At 39.3% G+C, this 24,510-nt stretch overlaps 1 protein-coding gene across 1 annotated transcript in view; it reads left to right on the top strand.

Annotated features, from left to right (window-relative positions):
- The window catches only part of LOC110298830 (phospholipid-transporting ATPase ABCA3-like), a 108,769-nt gene that overhangs the window by 81,756 nt on the left and 2,503 nt on the right, over nt 1-24,510 (top strand). Inside the window, exons 26-30 of the mRNA XM_021168316.2 lie at nt 13,183-13,308; nt 13,531-13,725; nt 19,138-19,325; nt 19,987-20,157; nt 20,533-20,723. Coding sequence (XP_021023975.1) covers nt 13,183-13,308; nt 13,531-13,725; nt 19,138-19,325; nt 19,987-20,157; nt 20,533-20,723 — 871 coding nt within the window. The remainder of the gene's footprint in view (nt 1-13,182; nt 13,309-13,530; nt 13,726-19,137; nt 19,326-19,986; nt 20,158-20,532; nt 20,724-24,510) is intronic.

The raw sequence follows: 24,510 nt of genomic DNA, 5'->3' as shown, positions 1-24,510 counted from the left end.
GGCATATAATCTTCCCAAGACCAAGGGTCTTTCCTCCCAATGATGGCCGTTTAGGCCATCTTCTGCTACATATGCAGCTAGAGACACAAGCTCTGAGGGGTACTGGTTAGTTCATATTGTTGTTCCTTCTATAGGGTTGCAGACCCCTTCAACTCCTTGGGTACTTTCTCTAGCTCCTCCATTGGGAGCCCTGTGTTTCCATCCAATAGATGACTGTGGGCATCCACTTCTGTATTTGCCAGGCACTGGCATAACATCACAAGAGACAGCTATATCAGAGTCCTGTCAGCAAAGTCTTGCTGGCATATGCAATAGTATCTGGGTTTGGTGGCTGGAGACAACCCACTTTTAAAATTTATTTTTATTTTTTATTGAAAAAAATTCCAGTCAATATATTCTGAGAATTGTCTCTCCCAACTCCTCCCAGATCTTCCCCACCCACCCAACTCCATGCCCTTTCTTTTTCTCTCTCTTTAGAAAAACAAACAGCCAAACAAACAAACCAGAATTTTTAAAAAAAACACAAATACAAACATACAACACAACACACACACACATAGTCACAAAATTAGTAACTATATTATACAAACAGAAAGCCAGTAAGACAAAATATGCCAAAACAAAGCAAAATGTACAAAAATATAATTGGGTTCATTTTGTGTTGGACTTCTATTGTAGGCATGGGGCCCAGCCTTAAGTATGGTGTATATACCTGGTGAGACTCCATTGAAGAAAATTAATTTTTCTTTTTCAAGTAGATATCAGTTAGAGATGGCTTCTTGGTTAGGGACAAGAGATAATATCCACTTCCCCCCTCAGTGCTGGCATGCTGTCTGACTTAGAACTGTGTGGGCCCTGGACATGAGATCAGCCTCCATGAGTTCATATGTGTGTCCATCCTGTTGAGTCTAGGAGATCTTGTTTCCTTGGTGTCTTCCATCCCCTCTGCCTCTAGCAAGCTTCCTATCTCCTCTTCCACACAGCTTCCTGTCTTAGTGTTCTATTACTATGTACAGACACCATTACCACAGCAACTCTTATAAAGGAAAGCCTTTAATTGGGGCTGGCTTACAGTTGAGAGGTTTAGTTCATTTGTCACCATGGTGGGGAGCACAGTGGCATGCAGGCAGACACGGTGCTGGTAAAACAGCTGAGAGTTATAATCCGAATCTGAAGGTAGCAGGAAGACAGAGACACTTCAACTGGCTTGGGCTTTTGAAACCTCAAAGCCCACCCCTTAGTGACAAATTTCCTCCAACAGGTCTACACTTACCCCAACGAGAACACACCTTTTAATCTTTCTGAAGTAGGGCCACACCATGATGACTAAGCATTCAAAGACATGAGAGGATGGGATCCATTCCTATTCAAACCCCTATACTCCCTGAGACTTTAGGGGAGAGATTTCATGAAGACATCACATTTAGGACTGGTTTCAAATCTCACATTATCCAATTGTGGGATAGAGATAATTCTTAAACTGAAAAGTACATATGTACACATGTTTACCTCCACTACTGGATATATGGGCTTTATCATCACTATGGCCAAAACCCATGATGGACCAACTTCAGTCATGTTCTTGGGCAGAGTATCCTGGCAACAGGAGTATATGGCTGAGGAGATTTTCAACCCAGGATGTAAGGAAGCACAGAGTGAGACAACAAAAGGGGCCAGGGAAAAGATACTCCCAGGAACCTACTTCTGCCCACTCAGTCTTATTTCTTGGTTCCAAAAATAGTGCTACCCTCTGAAGACCAAACCTGTGGAGGACATTTCATACTCACATCATAACAGTGGATCAAGGAAATCAATATATGCTGACTGATATCTACAAGAATCAGAGGTCAACATAAAATGTGAATTTTGTGAATTTATTTTAATTTTAATGCACTGATTAGTATTGAAATTTTTCCTTTGAGTAACTCCTATGTCAGGGGTACACTCCCTCCCCAGTCAGTCCATTTGTCCCAATTTGGCTCTGGGTATTGTAAAAGCTCCCAGGTGATACTGGATCACCAATCCATAGAACACACATTCTAGAGTAAGGCTGTATAAGAGGTATGTTCATCTTGCAGCGAGCATCAGACTGATGCATAGAGTTTGTTAAACTATAAATTATCTCTAACCCACAACTGGATAAGTCTCAGAGATGATAACTATATAAGGTGAATAAAAAGTATTTTTACATCTTAACAAAAGTGTTAGAAGCACAGATTCATGACCTGGCCAGGTATATTCTGGAAACATAAAGACTGTAATAATCTAAAATCAAATCAGCTCATTAGTAAAATTAGAAAGTAAGAAAAAATTATTGACAAATTCAGAAAAATGATTTTAAAAAATTCACCATACAAATTAGAAATAGAAATAAATAAGAAGTTTTTTAATATGATAAAAGATACATGCATGATAGAGATGCATATACTTGCTCTCTAAAAATGTATATAATATATACACTTATGAAAATATGTATAAAATATGTGAAAGAATGCTCATGTTGTATTCATAGGAGAACAGGACAAAAGCTTCATTACTGCAAGCTATATAGGGGATAAAAATGTATGTCTTAAGATAGAAGGTAGTGCCCACTGTGCATGGGTCTTGCCAGGAGAGACCTGTTATCACTGGAGTGTTTTTACTCCTAGGCTCAGAGGTGAGACAGCCACTTTCTCTCCAATAACTGTGGAGTGGGGCTGGCCAGAAGCACACAAGGCGCAAGGTCAGTGGAGCAGCTGAGACTTCTGCCATCTGCACCCAGAGCTTGGGCTGTACACAAGTTCCGCCAGGAGAGAGGTGGTCTCCCAGGAGTGCTGACACAGGCTTACAGACCCACAGGAGAAACAAGTTCCAGGCAGAGACAGCAAGAACATCTAACACCAGAGATAACCAGATGGCGAGAGGCAAAGGCAAGAATCTTACCAACAGGAACCAAGGTTACTTGGCAACATCAGAACCCAGTTCTCCCACCACAGCAAGTCCTAGATTCCCCAACACACCAGAAAAGCAAGATGTGGAGTTAAAATCATATCTCATGATGCTGATAGAAGATTTTAAGAAAGATATAAATAACTCCCTTAAAGAAATACAGGAGAACACAGGTAACAGGTAGAAGCCCTTAAAGAGGGAACACAAATATCTCTTAAAGAATTACAGGAGAACACAGATAAAAAAGGTGAAAGCCCTAAAGAAGAAACACAAAAATACCTTAAAGAATTACAGAAAAACACATCCAAACAGGTGAAGGAATTGAACAAAATCATCTAGGATCTTAAAATGGAAGCAGAAACAATAAAGAAATCACAAAGGGAGACAACTCTGGAGATAGAAAACCTAGAAAGAGATCCGGAGCCATAGATGCAAACATCACCAACAGAATACAAAAAATGGAAGAGAGAATCTCAGGCACAGAGATACTATAGAAAACATTGACACAACAGTCAAAGAAAATGCAAAATGTAAAAAGATCATAAATAAAACGTCCAGGAAATCCAGGACTCAGTGAGAAGACCAAACCTAAGGATAATAAATATGGAAGAGAGTGAAGATTCCCAACTTAAAGGGCCAGTAAATATCTTCAACAAAATTATAGAATAAAACTTCCCTAACCTAAAGAAAGAGATGCTCATGAACATACAAGAAGCCTACAGAACTCCAAATAGATTGGATCAGGAAATAAATTCTTCCGATCACATAATAATCAAAACATCAAATGCACAAAACAAAGAAAGAATATTAAAAGCAGTAAAGAAAAAAGGTCAAGCAAAATATAAAGGCAGGCGTATTAGAATTACTCCAGACTTCTCACCAGAGACTATGAAATCCGGAAGATCCTGGGCAGATGTCATATACACACTAAAAGAACACAAATACCAGCCCAGGCTACTATACCCAGCAAAACTCTCAATTACCATAGATGGAGAAATCAAGATATTCTATGACAAAACCAAATTTACACAATATCTCTCCACAAATCCAGCCCTTCAAAGGGTAATAAATGGAAAACTCCAACACAAGGAGGGAAACTACACCCTAGAAAAATCAAGAAAATAATCTTCTTTAAACAAAACAAAAAGAAGATAACCACAAAAAAAAAATTCCACCTATAACAACAAAAGTAATGGGAAGCAACAATCTTTTTTTCCTTAATACCTCTTAATATCAATGGACTCAATTCCCCCAAAAAAAGACTTAGACTAATAAACAGGATATGTAAACAGGACCCAGCATTTTGCTGCATAAAGGAAACCCACCTCTGTCCTCAGTGGCAGAAACAGACACTACCTCAAAATAAAATTCTGGAAAACAATTCTCCAAGCAAATGGTCCCAAGAGGAGTAGCCATTCTAATAACGAATAAAATCGACTTCCAACCTAAAGTTATCAAAAAAGATAAGAAAGGAAACGTCATACTCATCAAAGGAAAAATCTACCAAGAAAAACTCTCTATTCTAAACATCTATGCTCCTAATGCAAGGGTACACACATTCATAAAAGAAACTTTACTAAGGCTCAAAGCATACACTACAATGCACACAATAATAGTGGGAGACTTCAACACCCACTCTCAGCAATGGAAAGATCATGTAAACAGAAACTAAACAAAGACACGGTGAAACTAACAGAAGTTATTAATCAAATGGATTTAACAAATATCTATATAACATTTTATCCTAAAACAAAAGAATATACCTTCTTCTCAGCACCTCATGGTACCTTCTCCAAAACTGACCATATAAATAGTCACAAAACAGGCCTCAACAGATACAAGAAGATTGAAATAATCCTGTGCATCCTATCAAATCACCACGGTATAAGGCTGGTCTTCAATAACAACATAAACAACAGAAAGCACACATACACTTTGAAACTGAACAACAATGCACTCAATAATAACGTGGTCAAAGAAGAAATAAAGAAAGAGATTAAGGACATTTTAGAGTTTAATGAGAATGAAACCACAACTTACCCAAAGTTATGGGACACAATGAAGGCAGTGCTAAGAGAAAAACTCATAGCACTGAGTGCCTCCAAAAAGAAACTGGAGAGAGCATACACTAGCAGCTTGACAGCTCACCTGAAAGCTCTAAAACAAAAAGAAGCAAATTCACCCAAGAGGAGTAGACAGCTGAGAATAATCAAACTCAGGGCTGAACTCAACCAAGTAGAAACAAAAAGATCTATACAAAGAAAACCAAACCAAGAGTTGGTTCTTTGAGAAAATCAACAAAATATATAAACCCTTAGCCAGACTAACTAGGAGGCACAGAGGCAGTATCCTAATTAACAAAAATCAGAAATGAAAAGGGAGCCATACCACAGAAACCGAGAAAAAAAATCCTCATATCCTACTACAAAAGCCTATACTCAACAAAACTGGAAAATCTGGATGAAATGAACAATTTTCTAGACAGATACCAGGTACCAAAGCTAAAGCAGGAACAGATAAATGATCTAAATAGTCCCATATCCCCTAAAGAAATAGAAACAGTCATTAATAGTCTCCCAACGAAAAAATTCCAGGACCAGATGGGTTTAGTGTAGAGATCTATCAGACCTTCAAAGAAGACCTAATCCCAATACCCTCAAACTATTCCACAAAATAGACACAGAAGGTACTCTACCCAATTTGTTCTATGAAGCCACAATTACACTGATACCTAAACCACTCAAAAACCCAACAAAGTAAGAGCACTTCAGACCAATTCCTCTTATGAATATTGATGCAAAAATACTCAATAAATATCTTGCAAATCGAATATAAGAACACATCAAAACTATTCATCCATCATGACCAAGTAGGCTTCATCCCAGGGATACAGGAATGATTCAATATATGGAAATCCATCAACATATTCCACTATATAAACAAACTCAAAGATTCTGAGAAAGCATTTGACAAAATCCAACACGCCTTCATGATAAAAGTCTTGGAAAGATCAGGAATTCAAGGCACATACTGAAAGATCGTAAAAGCAATATACACCAAACCAGTAGCCAATATCAAGCCAAATGCAGAGAAACTTGTAGCAAACCCACTAAAATCAGGGTTAAACAAGGCTACCCACTCTCTCCCTACCTATTCAATATAGTACTCGAAGTCCTAGCCCAAGCAATTAGACAATAAAAGGAGATCAAAGGGACACAAATTGGAAAGGAAGAAGTCAAACTATCACAATGTGCAGATGACATGATAGTATACTTAAGTGATCCTAAAAATTCCACCAGAGAATTCCTAAACCTGATATACAAATTCAGCAAAGTACCTGGATATAAAATTAACTCAAACAAATCAGTGGCCTTCCTCTACTCAAAGGATAAACGGGCTGTGAAAGAAATTAGGGAAACAACACCCTTCACAATAGTCACAAATAATATAAAATACTGTGGTATGACTCTAACTAACCAAGTGAAAGATCTGTATGATAAGAACTTCAAGTCTCTGAAGAAAGCAATTAAAGATCTCAGATGATGGAAATATCTCCCATGCTCATGGATTGGCAGGATTACTACAGTAAAAATGGCCACCTTGCCGAAGCAATCAACAGATTCAATGCAAGCCCTATCAAAATTCCAACTCAATTCTTCACAGAGTTAGGAAGACCAATTTCCAAATTCATCTGGAATAACAAAAAACCTAGGATAGTAAAAACTATTCTCAACAATAAAAGAACCTCTGGTGGAATCACCATCCCTGACCTCAAGCTCTACTACAGAGCAATTGTGATAAAAAAACAAACAAACAAACAAACAAACAAACCAAACAAACAAAAAACCCTGCATGGTATTAATACAGTGACAGGCAGGTAGATCAATGGAATGGAATTGAAGACCCAGAAATGAACCCACACACCTATGGTCACTTGATCTTGGACAAGGGAGCTAAAACCATCCAGTGGAAAAAAGACAGCATTTTCAACAAATGGTGCTGGCCCAACTGGTGGTTATCATGTAGAAGAATGCGAATTGATCCATTCCTATCTCCTTGTACTAAGGTCAAATCTAAGTGGATCAAGGACCTCCACATAAAACCAGAGACACTGAAACTTATAGAGGAGAAAGTGGGAAAGAGCCTCGAAGATATGCACACAGGGGAAAAAAAATCCTGAACTCAACCCCAATGGCTTGTGTTGTAAGATTAAGAATCAACAAATGGGACCTCATAAAATTGCAAAGCTTCTTTAAGGGAAAGGACACTGTCAATAAGACAATACAGCAACCAACAGATTGCAAAAAAATGTCTTTACCAATCCTATACTGATAGAGGGCTAATATCCAATATATACAAAGAACTCAAGAAGTTAGACTCCAGAGAACCATATAACCCGATTAAAAATTGGGGTACAGAGCTAAACAAAGAATTCTCAACTGAGAAATACCAAATGGCTGAGAAGCACCTAAAGAAATGTTTAGCATCCTTATTCATCAGGGAAATAAATCAAAACAACCATGGGATTTCACCTCTCATCATTCAGAATGGCTAAGATCAAAAACTCAGGTGACAGTAGATGCTGGCAAGGAGAAAGTAGAACACTCCTCTATTGCTGGTGAGATTGCAAGCTGGTACAACCACTCTGGAAATCAGTCTGGTGGTTGCTCAGAAACTTAGACATAATACTACCTAAGGAGCCAGTTTTACCACTCCTGGGCATATACCCAGAAGATGCTCCAACATGAAATATGGACACATGCTCCACTATGTTCATTGCAGCCTTATTTGTAATAGGCAGAAGCTAGAAAGAACCCAGATGTCCCTCAACAGAGGAATGGATACAGGAAATGTGGTACATTTACACAATGGAGTACAACTCAGCTATTAAAAACAATGAATTTATGAAATTCTTAGGCAAATGGATGGATCTGGAGGATATCATCCTGAGTGAGGTAACCAAATCACAAAATGACACATATGGTATGCACTCAATGATAAGTGAATATTAGCTTAGAACCTCAGAATACCCAAGATTTAATTCACAGTCTACATGAAATTCAAGAAGAAGGAATACTAAAGTGTAGATACTTCGATTTTTCTTAGAAGGGGGAACAAAATATTCATGGAAGTAATTACAAAGACAAAGTGTGGGGCAGAGACTGAAGGAATGACTATCCAGGGACTGCCCCATCTGGGGATCCATCCTATATACAACCACCAAACCCAGACCCTTTTGTGGATGCCAACAAGTGCTTACTGACAGAAGCCTGTTATAGCAGTCTCCAGAGAGGCTCCACCAGTGCCTGACAAATACAAATGTGGATCCCCGCAGTCTACCATTGGACTGAGCACAGGGTCCCCAATGAAGAGCTGGATAAAGGACCCAAGGAGCTGAAGGGGTTAGCAGCCCCATAGAAGGAACAACAATATGAACTAACCAGAACTCCCAGAGCTCCCAGGGACTAAATCACCAACCAAAGAGCACACATGGCGAGACTCATGGCTCCAACTGCATATGTAGCAGAGGATGGTCTAGTCAGTCATCAATGGGAAGAGAGGCCCTTGGTTCTGTGAAGGCTCTATGCCCCAGTGTAGGGATATGTCAGGGCCAGGAAGCAGGTGTGGGTGGGTTGGTAAGCAGGGGTAAGGGGTAGGGGATAAGGAGTTTTTGGAGGCGAAACCAGGAAAAGGGACAACATTGAAATGTAAACAAAGTAAATATCTAAAAAAAATAAAATAAAATTGGATAGAATGTAGTGATGAGAAGGGACATATTGTAACTTACTCATCCATGATATGACCAAAAGAAAATAGACAAAACCAAAAAGCATATGCTACATACCAAACTAATGAAACTAATGGAAAATAGAGAATGAAAAGCATTGACAGACACAACCTTTGCAGAAATCCATTAAGTGGTAGGTTGTGACTTATTTCTCTGTCTGGATTATGTCAAGCTTTAGTAGTTGGTGCTAAAAATGGCACCAAGTAGGATGCAGAGCAAAGACAATAAAATTGAGGATAGCTTCTAACATTGAACATAGTTGTTCAAGGCTTTACCCTTAGAAAAGCTGCCTAGAGCATTGCTAGTAAGTCAAACTTGTCTTAAAATAAAAAGTTTGTATCACTTGAAGTGAAACACACATATGGGCCACTCCGTATTCCTCAGGTGAGAATTCTTTGTTTTGCGCTGACCCCATTTTTAATAGGGTTATTTGATTTTCTGGAGTCCACCTTCTTGAGTTCTTTATATATATTGGATATTAGTCCCCTATCTGATTTAGGATAGGTAAAGATCCTTTCCCAATCTGTTGGTGGCCTTTTTGTCTTATTGACGGTGTCTTTTGCCTTACAGAAGCTTTGCAATTTTATGAGGTCCGATTTGTCGATTCTTGATCTTGTCAAATTGCTCTGTCTAGGACTACAAGTACTATATTGAATAGGTAGGGAGAAAGTGGATAGCCTTGTCTAGTCCCTGATTTTAGTGGAATTGCTTCCAGCTTCTCACCATTTACTTTGATGTTGGCTACTGGTTTGCTGTATATTGCTTTTATCATGTTTAGGTATGGACCTTGAATTCCTGATCTTTCCAAGACTTTTATCATGAATGGGTGTTGGATTTTGTCAAATGCTTTCTCTGCATCTAACGAGATGATCATGTGGTTTTTGTCTTTGAGTTTGTTTATATACTGGATTACTTTGATGGATTTCCGTATATTAAACCATCCCTGCATCCCTGGAATGAAACCTACTTGGTCAGGATGGATGACTGTTTTGATGTGTTCTTCAATTCGGTTAGCGAGAATTTTATTGAGGATTTTTGCATCTATATTCATAAGGGAAATTGGTCTGAAGTTCTCTATCTTAGTGGGGTCTTTCTGTGGTTTAGGTGTCAGAGTAATTGTGGCTTTATAGAATGAGTTGGGTAGAGTACCTTCTCCTTCTATTTTGTGGAATAGTTTGTGAAGAACTGGGATTAGATCTTCTTTGAAGGTCTGATAGAACTCTGCACTAAACCCATCTGGTCCTGGGCTTTTTTTTTGGTTGGGAGACTATTAATGACTGCTTCTATTTCTTTAGGGATTATAGGACTGTTTAGATCATTAATGTGATCCTGATTTAACTTTGGTACCTGGTATCTGTCTCAAAATTTGTCCATTTCATCCAGGTTTTCTAGTTTTATTGAGTATAGCCTTTTATAGAAGGATCTGATGGTGTTTTGGATGTCTCCCGTTTCATTTCTGATTTTGTTAATTAGGATGCTGTCCCTGTGCCCTCTAGTGAGTCTGGCTAAGGGTTTATCTATCTTGTTGATTTTAACAAAGAACTAGCTCTTCATTGGTTGATTCTTTGAATAGTTCTTCTTGTTTCCACTTGGTTGATTTCGCCCCTTAGTTTGATTATTTCCTGCCATCTACTCCTCCTGTGTGAATTTGCTTCCTTTTGTTCTAGAGATTATAGGTGTGTTGTCAAGCTGCTAGTGTGTGCTCTCTCTAGTTTCTTTTTGGAGGCACCCAGAGCTATGAGTTTCCCTCTTAGAAATGCTTTCATTGTGTCCCATAAGTTTGGGTATGTTGTGGCTTCATTTTCACTAAACTCTAAAAGGTCTTTAATTTCTTTCTTTATTCCTTCCTTGACCATGGTATTATTGAGAAGAGTGTTGTTCAGTTTCCACGTGTGTGTTGGCTTTCTATTATTTATGTTGTATTGAAGATCCGCCTTAGTCCTAGTGATCTGATAGGATGCATGGGACAATTTCAATATTTTTGTATCTGTTGAGGCCTGTTTTGTGACCAATTATAGGTCAATTTTGGAGAAGGTACCATGAGGTGCTGAGAAGAAGGTATATCCTTTTGTTTTAGGATAAAATGTTCTGTAGATATCTGTTAAATCCGTTTGTTTCATAACTTCTATTAGTTTTACTGTGTACCTGTTTAGTTTCTGTTTCCATGATCTGTCCATTGATGGAAGTGGTGTGTTGAAGTCTCCCACTATTATTTTGTGAGGTGCAATGTGTGTTTTGAGCTTTGCTAAAGTTTCTTTAATGAGTATGGCTGCCCTTGCATTTGGAGCATAGATATTGAGAATTGAGAGTTCCTCTTGGAAGATTTTACCTTTGATGAGTATGAAGTACCCTCCTTGTCTTTTTTGATAACTTTGTGTTGGAAGTCAATTTTATTCAATATTATAATGGGTACTCCAACTTGTTCCTTCAGACCATTTGCTTGGAAAACTGTTTTCCAGCCTTTCACTCTGAGGTAGTGTCTGTCTTTTTCCCTGAGATCAGTTTTCTGTAAGCAGCAAAATGTTGGGTCCTGTTTGTGTAGCCAGTCTGTTAGTCTATGTCTTTTTATTGGGGAATTGAGTCCATTGATATTAAGAGATATTAAGGAAAAGTAACTGTTGCTTCCTATTATTTTTGTTGTTAGAGTTGGCATTCTGTTCTTGTGGCTGTCTTCTTTTAGGTTTGTTGAAGGATTACTTTCTTTCTTTTTCTAGGATGTGGTTTCCATCCTTGTATTGGTTTTTTTCTGTTATTATCCTTTGAAGGGCTGGATTCGTGGAAAGATAATGTGTGAATTTGGTTTTGTTGTGGAATACTTTGGTTTCTCCATCTATGGTAATTGAGAGTTTGGCTGGGTATAGTAGCCTGGGCTGGCATTTGTTTTCTCTTAGTGTCTGTATAACATCTGTCCAGGTTCTTCTGGCTTTCATAGTCTCTGATGAAAAGTCTGGTGTAATTCTGATAGGCCTGCCTTTATATGTTACTTGACCCTTTTCCCTTACTGCTTTTAATATTCTATCCTTATTTAGTGCATTTGTTCCTCTGATTATTATGTGTCGGGAGGAATTTCTTTTCTGGTCCAGTCTATTTGGAGTTCTGTAGGCTTCTTGTATGTTCATGGGCATCTCTTTCTTTAGGTTTGGGAAGTTTTCTTCTATAATTTTGTTGAAGATATTTGCTGGCCCTTTAAGTTGAAAATCTTCATTCTCATCTACTCCTATTATCCGTAGGTTTGGTCTTCTCATTTTGTCCTGAATTTCCTGGATGTTTTGAGTTAGGATCTTTTTGCATTTTGTATTTTCTTTGATTGTTGTTCCAATGTTATCTATGGAATCTTCTGCACCTCTTTCATCTCTTGTATTCTGTTGCTGATGCTCGCATCTATGGTTCCAGATTTCTTTCCTAGGGTTTCTATCTCCAGCGTTGCCTCACTTTGGGTTTTCTTTATTGTGTATACTTCCCTTTTTAGGTCTAGTATGGTTTTGTTCATTTGCATCACCTGTTTGGATGTGTTTTCCTGTGTTTCTTTAAGGACTTCTATCTGTTTGGTTGTGTTTTCCTGTTTTTCTTTAAGGACCTGTTCCTCTTTAGCAGTGTTCTCCTGTATTTCTTTAAGTGAGTTATTAAAGTCCTTCTTGATGTCCTCTACCATCATCATGAGATATGCTTTTAAATTCAGGTCTAGCTTTTCGGGTGTGTTGGGGTGCCCAGGACTGGCTGAGGTGGGAGTGCTGGGTTCTGATGATGGTGAGTGGTCTTGGTTTCTGTTCGTAAGATTCTTACATTTGCCTTTTGCCATCTGGTAATCTCTGGAGTTAGTTGTTATAGTTGTCTCTGGTTAGAGCTTGTTCTTCCTGTGATTCTGTCATCCTCTATCAGCATACCTGGAAGACTAGCTCTCTCCTAAGTTTCAGTGGTTAGAGCACTCTCTGCAGGCAAGCTCTCCTTTTGCAGGGAAGGTGGACAGATATCTGGCCTCGTGGCAGAAGATGAAGGCCCAAAACAGGGCTTGTCCCAGGATCTGTGTAGCTTCTGTAGTCCACACTCTCCCCTGTGCAGACTAGTCTTGGTGGGATCTGGGAACCAAGATGGCTCCCCCAGGTGCTGTGGCAAAGCCCTCCTGGGCAGGGTGGACACCTCTCCTCTGGCAGGGAAGGTGCCCAGATGTCTGGAGCCCGAAATGGGGTCTGCCTCTCAATCTCTGTGGCTTCTGCCTTTCCCAGAAGCTGTTAGCTTCTGTAGTCCACACTCTCACCTGTGCAGACTAGTCTCGGCAGAATCCTGGAACCAAGATGACTCCCCCAGATCGAAATATGTTTTTCTAAGAGAGCTGTGGTTGTGTGCAGGAAGTCTCTTAACTTCTGTTTTGACACTCTGGAAGAATCCTCCAGTTCAGTCTTCATTAATTCATCCAGTCTTAGCAAGATATTCAGTGTATAACACCCATTCTTGCTTTCCCAATTCAGGTTAGAATGTCTGAGGAGTTATCTGGATACTCAGAAGAGGAAGATGTACAAAATGAAAGAGAGACTATCCTGAACCATCCTTGGCGCTCACTGAATTCTACTGTGCTCATTAAAGAGCTCATAAAGGTAAATGTCCTTCAATGGCTAGCATAAGGCTTCATTCCCTAAGATAAGCACTGAGAGCTCATGGTGAACCTGTGGATCTATGGCTAGTAGATCCCAAAGTATGGGATGTAGAGTTCTTGTGAACCTGTCTGAAGCATTGCTGTCTGTAAAGGTTTGAAACTTTGTGTTTGAACCATCCAATTACACATTTTGCATGTATTTTGTGTTTTCTTTGTTTTTAAGATATATTTTAAAATTCCACCCACTCTGGCTGTGAGAAATATCTCTGTCTCCATTCAAAAGGAGGAGTGCTTTGGACTGCTGGGATTAAATGGAGCTGGGAAAACCACTACCTTTAAAATTCTGACTGGAGAAGAGATAGCTACCTCTGGGGATGTGTTCATTGAAGGCTACAGCATCACCAGAAATATTTTAAAGGTATGCTAACAAACACCCTCATGACCCAGGGGTGCAACTGACAGTAGCGTCTAGAAAGAGACATGAAATTTAAGGGAACACAGGACGGTAAGAAAGGCAGCCTCACGTTGAGAGAAGTGTCTTCCAAATGAGACACAACTTCTCTCAGCAGCACCTCAAGCATGGCACATAAAGCACTCAAACATCCATTAGACTCACAGTGTCCAGCCTAGTATTTAAGAAGAACCTTGAAGTTTTTAGTCCAACCCCAACAATTAAACATCCAAACCAACTGGGTATGGTGCCACATGCCTTTAATACCACCAGCACTCAGGAGGCAACGCATATGGATCTCCAAGTTCTAGGCCAATCTTGTCTATACAGTAAGACCCTGTTTCAAAAAAGAAAATCTGAACTGGAAACCAACTGCCCCCAAAATTAAGGCACAGAGGAAGAAAAACAAACAAACAACTCACTCCTTATCCAGCACAAAACTGCAGAGCAGGATGGAGATGGTTGTGGTTCAGATCCTGCTGCACAGGCCTGATGATCTGAGTTTGGATACCCAGAGGCCACATAAAAGCCAGATGCTGTAAGATAAGTATATGTAATCCCAGCATTCCTACAGCAAGATGGCAGAGAAAGGAGAATGACAGCCACTTGAGTATATATGGTGTATCTCAAGAGACCCAACCTCAAAAAAGGTAGAAGTTGTTCTTTGACCTCTGTATGAATTCTCATACTCATGCAAGCACGCACACATGCACATACACAGGCAAACAAGCAAACAAACAAAACTCGATTGGGAAGCCCGTCATCTGGCTGGTACTCTTGTACTGTGAATTTTATCTCCTGGCAACTCAACCAGGTCCTCGGTGTGACGGGCAGAGGAAAACCCTTTGAACAGCCTGCAGGAGAAATGAAACAGGAAACGCTACACAGAGCATCCTGTCTTCAAAAAGTCTGACCATAGAAGTTATGTAACCAGAGCCTGAAAAACCTGCAGGAAATGCCCAATCTAACACTCTCCAGCTATTAGCTTTACCTAAGAGAAGAAGGAACAACTGAGAAGCTGATTGGTGAATTTACAACTTCAAGCACCATATTGAATATAATTGAAGAAAATAATATCCTTGCCTTGTTCCTGATTTTAGGATTTATTGAAATATTTTATTAATTATCTAATTTACTTTTTCCCTCAAATGTTGATCTCCTTCCAGTCCTCCTCTCAGAGTTCTTCCCCCTGAACCCACCCCCCTGCTCTTTGCCTCTGACAGGCTGCCTCTTCTGGGTATCCCTCCATCCTGGGGTATCAAGTCACTACAGGATTAGGCACATGCTCTTCCACTGAGATTATAGACAAGGCGGTCCTCTGCTACATGTGTGCTGAAGGGCCTTAGACATGTCTGTGCATGCTCTTTGGTTGGTGGCTCAGTCCCTAGAAGCTTCCAGGGGTCCAGGCTAGTTGACACTGTTGGTCTTCCTATGGTGTTGCTACCCCTTTCAGTTCCTTAAATTCTCCCCTAACTCTTCTATATGGTTCCCCAACCTAAGTTGCTTTGCTTGTAAGTATCTGCATTTGTCTCAGTCTGCTGCTGGAAGACCTTTCAGAGGATAGTTATGCCAAGTTCCTGTCTGTAAGCATAACGTAGCATCAGTAATAATGTCAGGAATTGGTGCCTGTCCATTTAATGGATCCCAAGGTGGGCCAGTCACTAGTTGGCCATTTGTTCAGTCTCTGCTCTATTTTTTGTCCCCGCATTTCTTTTAGATGAGCAATTTGGGTCAAAAAAAACCCTCCAATTGGGGGTCCTGTCTGACTACTGGAGGTGGTCTCCTCAGGCTCCACATTCCCACTGTTGGGCATTTCAGCTAAGGCCACACACATTGAGTCCTTGGAGCCCCCCGGCATCCCAGGTCTCTGGGACTTTCCAGAGTTTCCCCAAACCCCCATCCATGGCAGCTGCATATTTCCATTCATTCTCCTGCCCTCTGGGCCTCTCTCCTGTCAACCCTCATACTTGATCCTCTCCTTTCCTACCCTTCCTTCTTCTACCTAGGTTCTTCCTTCCCTCTGCCTCCCATGATTATTTTGTTCCCCCTTCTAAGGGAGATTTGAGCATCACTTGGGCCTTCCTTCTTGTTTAATTTCTTAGGGTCTTTGGGGTGTAGCACGGGTATCTTTTTGGCTAATATCCACTTATCAGTGAGTACATACCTTGCATGTCCTTTTGGGTCTGAGTTATATCACTCAGGATATTTTTGGATGATATGATAGTATACATAAATGACCCCCAAAATTCTACCAGAGAACTCTAACAGCTGATAAAGAATTTCAGCAAAGTGGCTGGATGTAAAATTAACTCAAAGAAATTAGTAGCTCTCCTTAATATAAATGATAAATGGTCTGAAAAAGAAATTAGAGAAACAACACCCTTCACAATAGCCATAAATAATATAAACTATCCTGATGTAATTCTAACCAAGCAAGTGAAAGATCTGTATGACAAGAACTGTAAGTCCCCGAAGAAAGAAATCATTTTGTTTTTTGAAGAATGTACTTTTAATAGGATAATTTAAATAATTCATGGCAATCTGTCGTCGTGGTTTGTATATGCTAGGCCCAGGGAGTGGCACGATTAGGAGGTATGACCTTGTAGGAGTAGGTGTGGCCTTATCGGAGGAAGTGTGTCATTGTGGGGATGGGCTTTGAGACACTCCTCCTAGTCATGTGGGAGCCAGTCTTTTCCTATGTGCCTTTGGATCAAGATGTAGAACTTTAGGCTCCTCCAGCACCATATCTGCCTGAACACTTTCCACTTTGATGATAATGAACTGAACCTCTGAACCTGTAAGCCAGCCCCAATTAAATGTTGTTCTTTATAAGAGTTGGCTTGGTCATGGTGTCTTTTCCCAGCAAAGGAAACCCTAACTAAGACATTATCTTAGATCTATGACCTAGTTCTGTAATTATAAAACTACTCCATTGAGGTTATTTCCTGATTCCTTTTCATTATTACGCTGTACTTAATTGACATTTATTGAAAATTTAATATGAACCAAGAAACTTACAGAGTGCTTAAAGTGTGTTATTGTGTTCAATACAATACCTGTTAACAAGGTTATATAAATAGCTACAACTACAGATGAGTTCTCTTCCGTTTCGTAACTCTTCTTCAGCTGTAGTTAGCCTGTTTTAAACTCAGTCTCTACAGCTGTCTTAATTGTGGTGCTCTTCATTTTTATATGTTCTGTTTGTTTCTTGTGTAAGCCAGTGAGGGATGTATGTTTCCTGCTGCTGAAACAAAGCCTCTTTGGCTCCTGCTGCTGTAGTTCTTAAGACTGTTCCTTGTGTTGTTATTTTAAGTTCTCTTTATGTTGGGAATTTTTGAAGGTAAAATGGTGGGAAACATTTATGGCAGCCTTTTATGTCTTAATAATCTTTGTAGCTATTTTGTCATCTATATGGTAATTTCAGTATCAGATATAGATGGTGTTGTGTGCTATTTGTGATTGCTTATTAATTTGTATACTGAAATATCCTTTTATGAATTTCTGTCCCATTGTCTTTAAAAACATAATGTTCTGGAGTAATTTAAGGCCTTGAACAGACAGGAAATTTTGGTTTACTAGAAAGATTATATATATATATATATATATATATATATATATATATATATATATATAAACTTCAGAACATTTTAAACTAAATTTATGTTCCAGAATTTTCTGGGACTTGTTAGAGAACACGAGAGCAAATGTGAGGCCATATGTGGGGTTGGCTCAGCACTCAGGGGCAGTGATGGGTTGGCTTCCTCCTGCTGAGACATTTCCAGGATGAGTCAGGATGTGACTAAACCTAACTTAGTCTTTATTAACACCTCCTAACACCTTTCTAACATACTGTCAGAAACAGGTACAGTGCAGACTCATCCTTTGGATCCATACAATTTGGAATCCCTGATTAACACTGGAAGCATCTACTATTTTATGCCTACATTTTTCAAATACGTTAGTTAGCTTTCTTTATAATGTGCTTTCATTCTAAAATGTCTATTTCTCTAGATCATTACATGAGAGAACATGGCTTTGACACTACTATTATTTTTCAGTATTCTTGATCTCCTAAAATTGTTTGATCTGTTTGTTTCCTTTCCCAGTCATCCATGTTTTAAAAGATTAAAATGTTTTTATGAATACTGTTTATTGTTTTGGTTTTTTTTTTTTTGAGACAGACTCTCACTGTGTAGCCCTGGCCTAGAGCTTGCTATGTAGATCAAGCTGGCCCTGAACTCATAGATCTGCCTGCCTCTGCCCTCCAAATTCTGAGGATTAAAACGTGTGCCCCCATGCCAGCCCTGCTTTCTTTGTGTGTTTTTCATAAACCTAGATCAGAAAGCAGGTGCTGTACTCCTACTAACATTTCTGAGCCTGTTGTTCCATTTTTAATCATCGACTTTCCTTCTTGATTCTCCTGCCTCTGCCTCTTCAGCATGCCCTACTGGCATGTTCATCTACAGCCAGCTCTTAGCCCTTGCTCAACCATGCCATACCTGGGCTTCATTTAGCCATTCCTAAAGTCATAGTTTTCTAAAACATAAACTAAAACTTTTGATTTTTCATTTTGTTTCATTTTGCTGTAACCTTCTAGCCTTTAAAAGAGATATTAAAACATGTCTTGTCTTACATAGATATTATTTTCCTGTTGACTTTTAATTGCATAGTGGGTAAGTGTTTTGTCTTCAGGTAATCTATTTTCTGTAGCATGTATTATGTTAGTGTATGACTAATGTATCTGAAAATAAGAGCTAGAATTCCAACTACACTTACTTGTATTATAGAAAATGCTCAAGAAGCCATTATCACACATAAGAGAAAGACTAAGGACTCCGCTCATCCACTTATCACAACTAAGAAGTCAGGATTTCACTAAACCTAACCTAGAGATTGCTAATCATCCACTTACCTCTTTAGCAGACTTCACTCTAGATATCCTGGTGTCCCTTGGGACAGAATGACTGACGACTTAAAGAAAAAGTTTCAAGTTTCAAAAACATTCATCTACTTGTTGAGGGTAGACATCACACTGCTTATTGGACTTACATCATGACAGGTTGAGCAATGCTAGAGTAGCCTCCTCCACACAAATATGCATCTGCAAAACCTTGGGCCACTCTATTATCATTTTATAAATCTTGGGCATATTCACCTTCATGCATGAAGTTCTTCATGAGTTATAATCCATGCACCCACCCCTAGCCATAGTGAGTCTGTGACCCCTTGGAAAAGATGCAAACTTCTTTGCTAGAACTCTGTGATAGATCAGTTTGTCCCAGAGGCATAGGCCAGAGAACTTCAAGATTTTTATTATCCATATTTACTATGTGATGCTCAGTGAGTTCTCTTACCTCTCTTAATGTTCTTTTATTTTAGGTAAGGTCAAAAGTTGGCTATTGTCCGCAGTTTGATGCCTTGCTGGATTACATGACCTCTCGGGAGATATTGACAATGTATGCCAGGGTGTGGGGGATTCCAGAGAAGAGTATTAGAGCCTATGTGGACAACTTGTTGAAAATACTGTATCTGAAACCACAGGCTGATAAGTTTATTTACACTTTGAGGTGAGATCACATGCTGGTGCTCCCACAAAGGAAGTAGTCTGACATCTTCCTTCTTTGAAATGAATTGCCAAGAGTCTAGCCCAGGCTCCATAACAAACAGGCAATACCTGAAGCACTCAGATGTTCTTCTGCAAAGAAGGACCCTAGGAGCACCACATCTTTTCTTTGCAGAGATAGACTCACAAATATGATTCAATTTGAATTTTTGCCAATGAGCTAGAAAAGTGTGTATCTCTCTTCTGGTTTTCCTATGGTTCTTTGTCTCCTCATAAAGGACAAAGATGAGATTATTTGTATTGTCCTGACCATCCACCATGTAGCTTATAAGTCAGAGAATCTCAAGGAACTACAAGAATAAGAATCTAAATTTAACTCGTAGTATGGCTAAAATTAAATTAGATAAACCAAAAGTCATCTTTTCCATTCCAAATGAAAGTGAACTGCTGTCTACTAATAGATTTGAGTGTTGTATCTTAGTACAATCACATATAATTAGGACTTTCTAATATTTTTTAGCATCTGTTTTCAGATACTCAGCCCTTTTGAAATCTTGGCAACTTTTTTCCTGCAAATAAAAATCTGAGTTATAACTGCGTGTGTTACCTGTTAAATTATTGCAGAGTAAATCTATATTCTCCTCTTCTCTCCCTCGATTCTGAAGTGGAGGAAACAAACGTAGGCTGAGCACTGCCATTGCTATAATGGGAAACTCTACAGTTGTCTTCCTAGATGAGCCATCCACTGGCATGGACCCACTAGCCCGGCGCATGCTCTGGAATGCAGTGATAAAGACAAGGGAGAGTGGCAAGGTCATCATCATAACCTCTCACAGGTGTGGCTCACAGGTGTGGCTCACAGGTGTGGCTCATGGGGTGTGGCTGGAGGTTCGGAGGAATTCTATGACTGTGAGAGGGAAATATCTGGGCCAGGAATAGTGTATAGAAATTTTGCTTGAGTATGTGAGATTCTTATGGATGGAATCCTAAAGAATGTTTGAATATATAAGGTAAGGATGTTTATGATCTGTTCCATTGGAAGATTTGGTCTTCTACTGTTTTGAATTTTAATAAAGCTTCATTCCCTATGGCCCTGATAATAAGCAAATGAACATTATATTTTCAAAGGGGATCACAAAAATGTTAGGTATACAGATACCCTCCAATGGAGATGATTGTCTTATATTCTGGAATTTTGTTTGTTTTCCTAGTATGGAGGAGTGTGAAGCTCTCTGTACCAGGCTAGCCATCATGGTGCAGGGAAAGTTTGTTTGCCTGGGAAGCCCACAGCATCTCAAGAACAAATTTGGCAATATTTACACCATGACCATCAAGTTCAAAACTGACACCGATGACAACACGGTACAAGATTTAAAAGATTTTATTGCCGAAGTTTTCCCAGGTAAGTATGGTTGGATTAACCATATCTGCAAGTGATAAGTCATGTGTGTGGCCTCACACACTACATGCTTTGTGTCTCACAGTAGTTTCCCATGAGTTGTTGGTATGTCTGACATCCTATAATGAGGTCTTTGGGGAAATGGTTGTGTCTGTAACTATGTCTGTTTATTCAAAACTTTCAAGAAAAATGGCAAATATTTGTCAATATTTTGTGTGAATGAATCAGATAGTTATCCATATGAGCTGGTATAAGATTTACTATCTGAAGTCATAGAATTTAGAGATTGAAGATCTCAGTTTTTGGTTTTTTGTATCTTTTATTTTAGAAAAATTCCACATTTAAAAAAGAAAATCTGTATCAATCTGCTAGAACCAACTCACATAGCAAAATACTACAGAATGGGTGTCTTATACAGCATTTATTTTCTCACAGCTTTAGATGAGAGAGGGCCAAGATCAAGCTGTCTCCTTGGCTTGCATTGCAGACACCTTCATTTCTACCTTATTCCCATGAGTTATTCTCTGTATATGAGTAGTTCCTTAGTGCCCTGGCATCTACTTTTTTTTTTCTTAAAAGGACACTAGTCACAGTGGACAAAGGTAGTCGCACCTACATCCCCATTTAAACTCCATTACATTGGTAAAAGTCCTATCTCCAAAGTCTCCTAGGAAGTTAGAACTTCAATGAATGCAATAAAAATTCAAGTCTCTCAAGAAAGAAATCAAAGGAGATCTCAGAAAATGGAGAGATCTCCCATGCTTATGGATTGGCAGAATTAATATAGTAAAAATGGCCATCCTACCAAAGGCAAATGATAGATTCAATGCAATCCAGATCAAAATTGCAACACAATTCTTCAAAGACAAGGAAAGAGCAATTCTCAAACTCATCTGGAAAGGCAAAAAACCCAGAATAGCAAAAACAATTCTTAACAATAAAAGAACTAGCCCAGGACCAGATGGGTTTAGTGCAGAGTTCTATCAGACCTTCAAAGAAGATATAATCCCAGTTCTTCACACACTATTCTACAAAATAGAAACAGAAGGTACTCTACCCAACTCATTCTATGAAGCCACAATTACTCTGATACCTAAACCACAAAAAGACCCAACAAAGATAGAGAACTTCAGGCCAATTTCCCTTATGAATATCGATGCAAAAATCCTCAATGAAGTTCTCCCTAACCGAATCCAAGAACACATCAAAACAATCATCCATCCTGATCAAGTAGGTTTCATCCCAGGGATGCAAGGATGGTTCAATATATGGAAATCCATCAATGTAATCCAGTATATAAACAAACTCAAAGACAAAAACCACATGATCATCTCATTAGATGCTGAGAAAGCCTTTGAAAAAATCCAACACCCATTCATGATAAAAGTCTTGGAAAGATCAGGAATTCAAGGCCCATACATAAACGTGATAAAAGCAATCTACAGCAAACCAGTAGCCAACATCAAAGTAAATGGTGAGAAGCTGGAAGCAATCACACTAAAATCAGGGACTAGACAAGGCTGTCCACTCTCTCCTTACCTATTCAACATTGTACTTGAAGTCCTAGCCAGAGCAATTAGACAACAAAAGGAGATCAAGGGGTTACAAATTGGAAAGGAAGAAGTCAAAATATCACTTTTTGCAGATGATATGATAGTATATATAAGTGACCCTAAAAATTCCACCAGAGAACTCCTAAGCCTGATAAACAGCTTCAATGAAGTAACTGGATATAAAATTAACTCAAGCAAGTCAATGGCCTTTCTGTACACAAAGGATAAACAGGCTGAGAAAGAAATTAGGGAAAAAACACCCTTCTCAATAGTCACAAACAATATAAAATACCTTGGCGTGACTCCAACTAAGGAAGTGAAAGATCTGTATGACAAGAACTTCAAGTCTCTGAAGAAAGAAATTAAAGAAGATCTCAGAAGACTCCCATGCTCATGGATTGGCAGGATCAACATTGTAAAAATGGCTATCTTGCCAAAAGCAATCTACAGATTCAATGCAATCCCCATCAAAATTCCAACTCAATTCTTCAAGGAATTAGAAAGGGCAATCTGCAAATTCATTTGGAACAACAAAAAAACCTAGGATAGCAAAAACTCTTCTCAGGATAAAAGAACCTCTGGTGGAATCACCATGCCTGACCTAAAGCTGTACTACAGAGCAATTGTGATAAAAACTGCATGGTACTGGTATAACGACAGACAAGTAGACCAATGGAACACAATTGAAGACCCTGAGATGAACCCACACACCTATGGTCACTTGATCTTTGACAAGGGAGCAAATTATCCAGTGAAAAAATGACAGCATTTTCAACAAATGGTGCTGGCACAACTGGCGGTTATCATGTAGAAGAATGCGAATTGATCCATTCCTATCTCCTTGTACTAAGGTCAAATCTAAGTGGATTAAGGAACTCCACATAAAACCAGAGACACTGAAACTTATAGAGGAGAAAGTGGGGGAAAGCCTCGAAGATATGGGTACAGGGGAAAAATTCCTGAATAGAACAGCAAAGGCTTGTGCTGTAAGATTGAGAATCGATAAATGGGACCTCATAAAGTTGCAAAGCTTCTGCAAGGCAAAAGACACCGTCAATAAGACAAAAAGACCACCAACATATTGGGAAAGGATCTTTACTTATCCTAAAGCAGATAGGGGACTAATATCCAATATATATAAAGAACTCAAGAAGGTGGACTCCAGAAAGTCAAATAACCCCATTAAAAAATGGGGCTCAGAACTGAACAAAGAATTCTCACCTGAGGAATACCGAATGGCTGAGAAGCACCTGAAAAAATGTTCAACATCCTTAATCATCAGGGAAATGCAACTCAAAACAACCCTGAGATTCCACCTCACACCAGTCAGAATGGCTAAGATCAAAAATTCAGGTGACAGCAGATGCTGGCGAGGATATGGAGAAAGAGGAACACTCCTTCATTGTTGGTAGGATTGCAAGCTTGTACAACCACTCTGGAAATCAGTTTGGTGGTTCCTCAGAAAATTGGACATAATACTACCAGAGGATCTAGCAGTACCTCTCCTGGGCATATCCAGAAGATGTTCTAACCGGTAAGAAGGACACATGTTCCACTATGTTCATAGCAGCCTTATTTATAATAGCCAGAAGCTGGAAAGAACCCAGATGCCCCTCAACAGGGGAATGGATACAGAAAATGTGGTACATTTACACAATGGAGTACTACTCAGCTATTAAAAGGAATGAATTTATGAAATTCCTAGCCAAATGGATGGACCTGGAGGGCATCATCCTGAGTGAGGTAACACAATCACTAAGGAACTCACACAATATGTACTCACTGATAAGTGGATATTAGCCCAAAAACTTAGGATACCCAAGATATAAGATACAATTTGTTAATCACATGAAACTCAAGAAGAATGAAGACCAAAGTGTGGACACTGTGCCCCTTCTTCGAATTGGGAACAAAACACCCATGGAAAGAGTTACAGAGATAAAGTTTGGAGCTGAGATGAAAGGATGGACCATCTAAAGACTCCCAGATCCAGGGATCCATCCCATAATCAGCTTCCAAACGCTGACACCATTGCATACACTAGCAAGATTTTGCTGAAAGGACCCAGATATAGCTGTGTCTTGTGAGACAATGCCAGGGCCTAGCAAACACAGAAGTGGATGCTCACAGTCAGCTATTGGATGGATCACAGGGCCCCCAATGGAGGAGCTAGAGAAAATACCCAAGGAGCTAAAGGGATCTGCAACCCTATAGGTGGAACAACATTATGAACTAAC

The sequence above is a fragment of the Mus caroli genome, unplaced genomic scaffold (genome assembly GCF_978045245.1).
Source record: "Mus caroli unplaced genomic scaffold, Mus_caroli_1 scaffold_8, whole genome shotgun sequence".
In the NCBI taxonomy this organism is placed as follows: Eukaryota; Metazoa; Chordata; class Mammalia; order Rodentia; family Muridae; genus Mus; species Mus caroli.
This window is presented reverse-complemented; position numbering and strand designations above follow the sequence as displayed.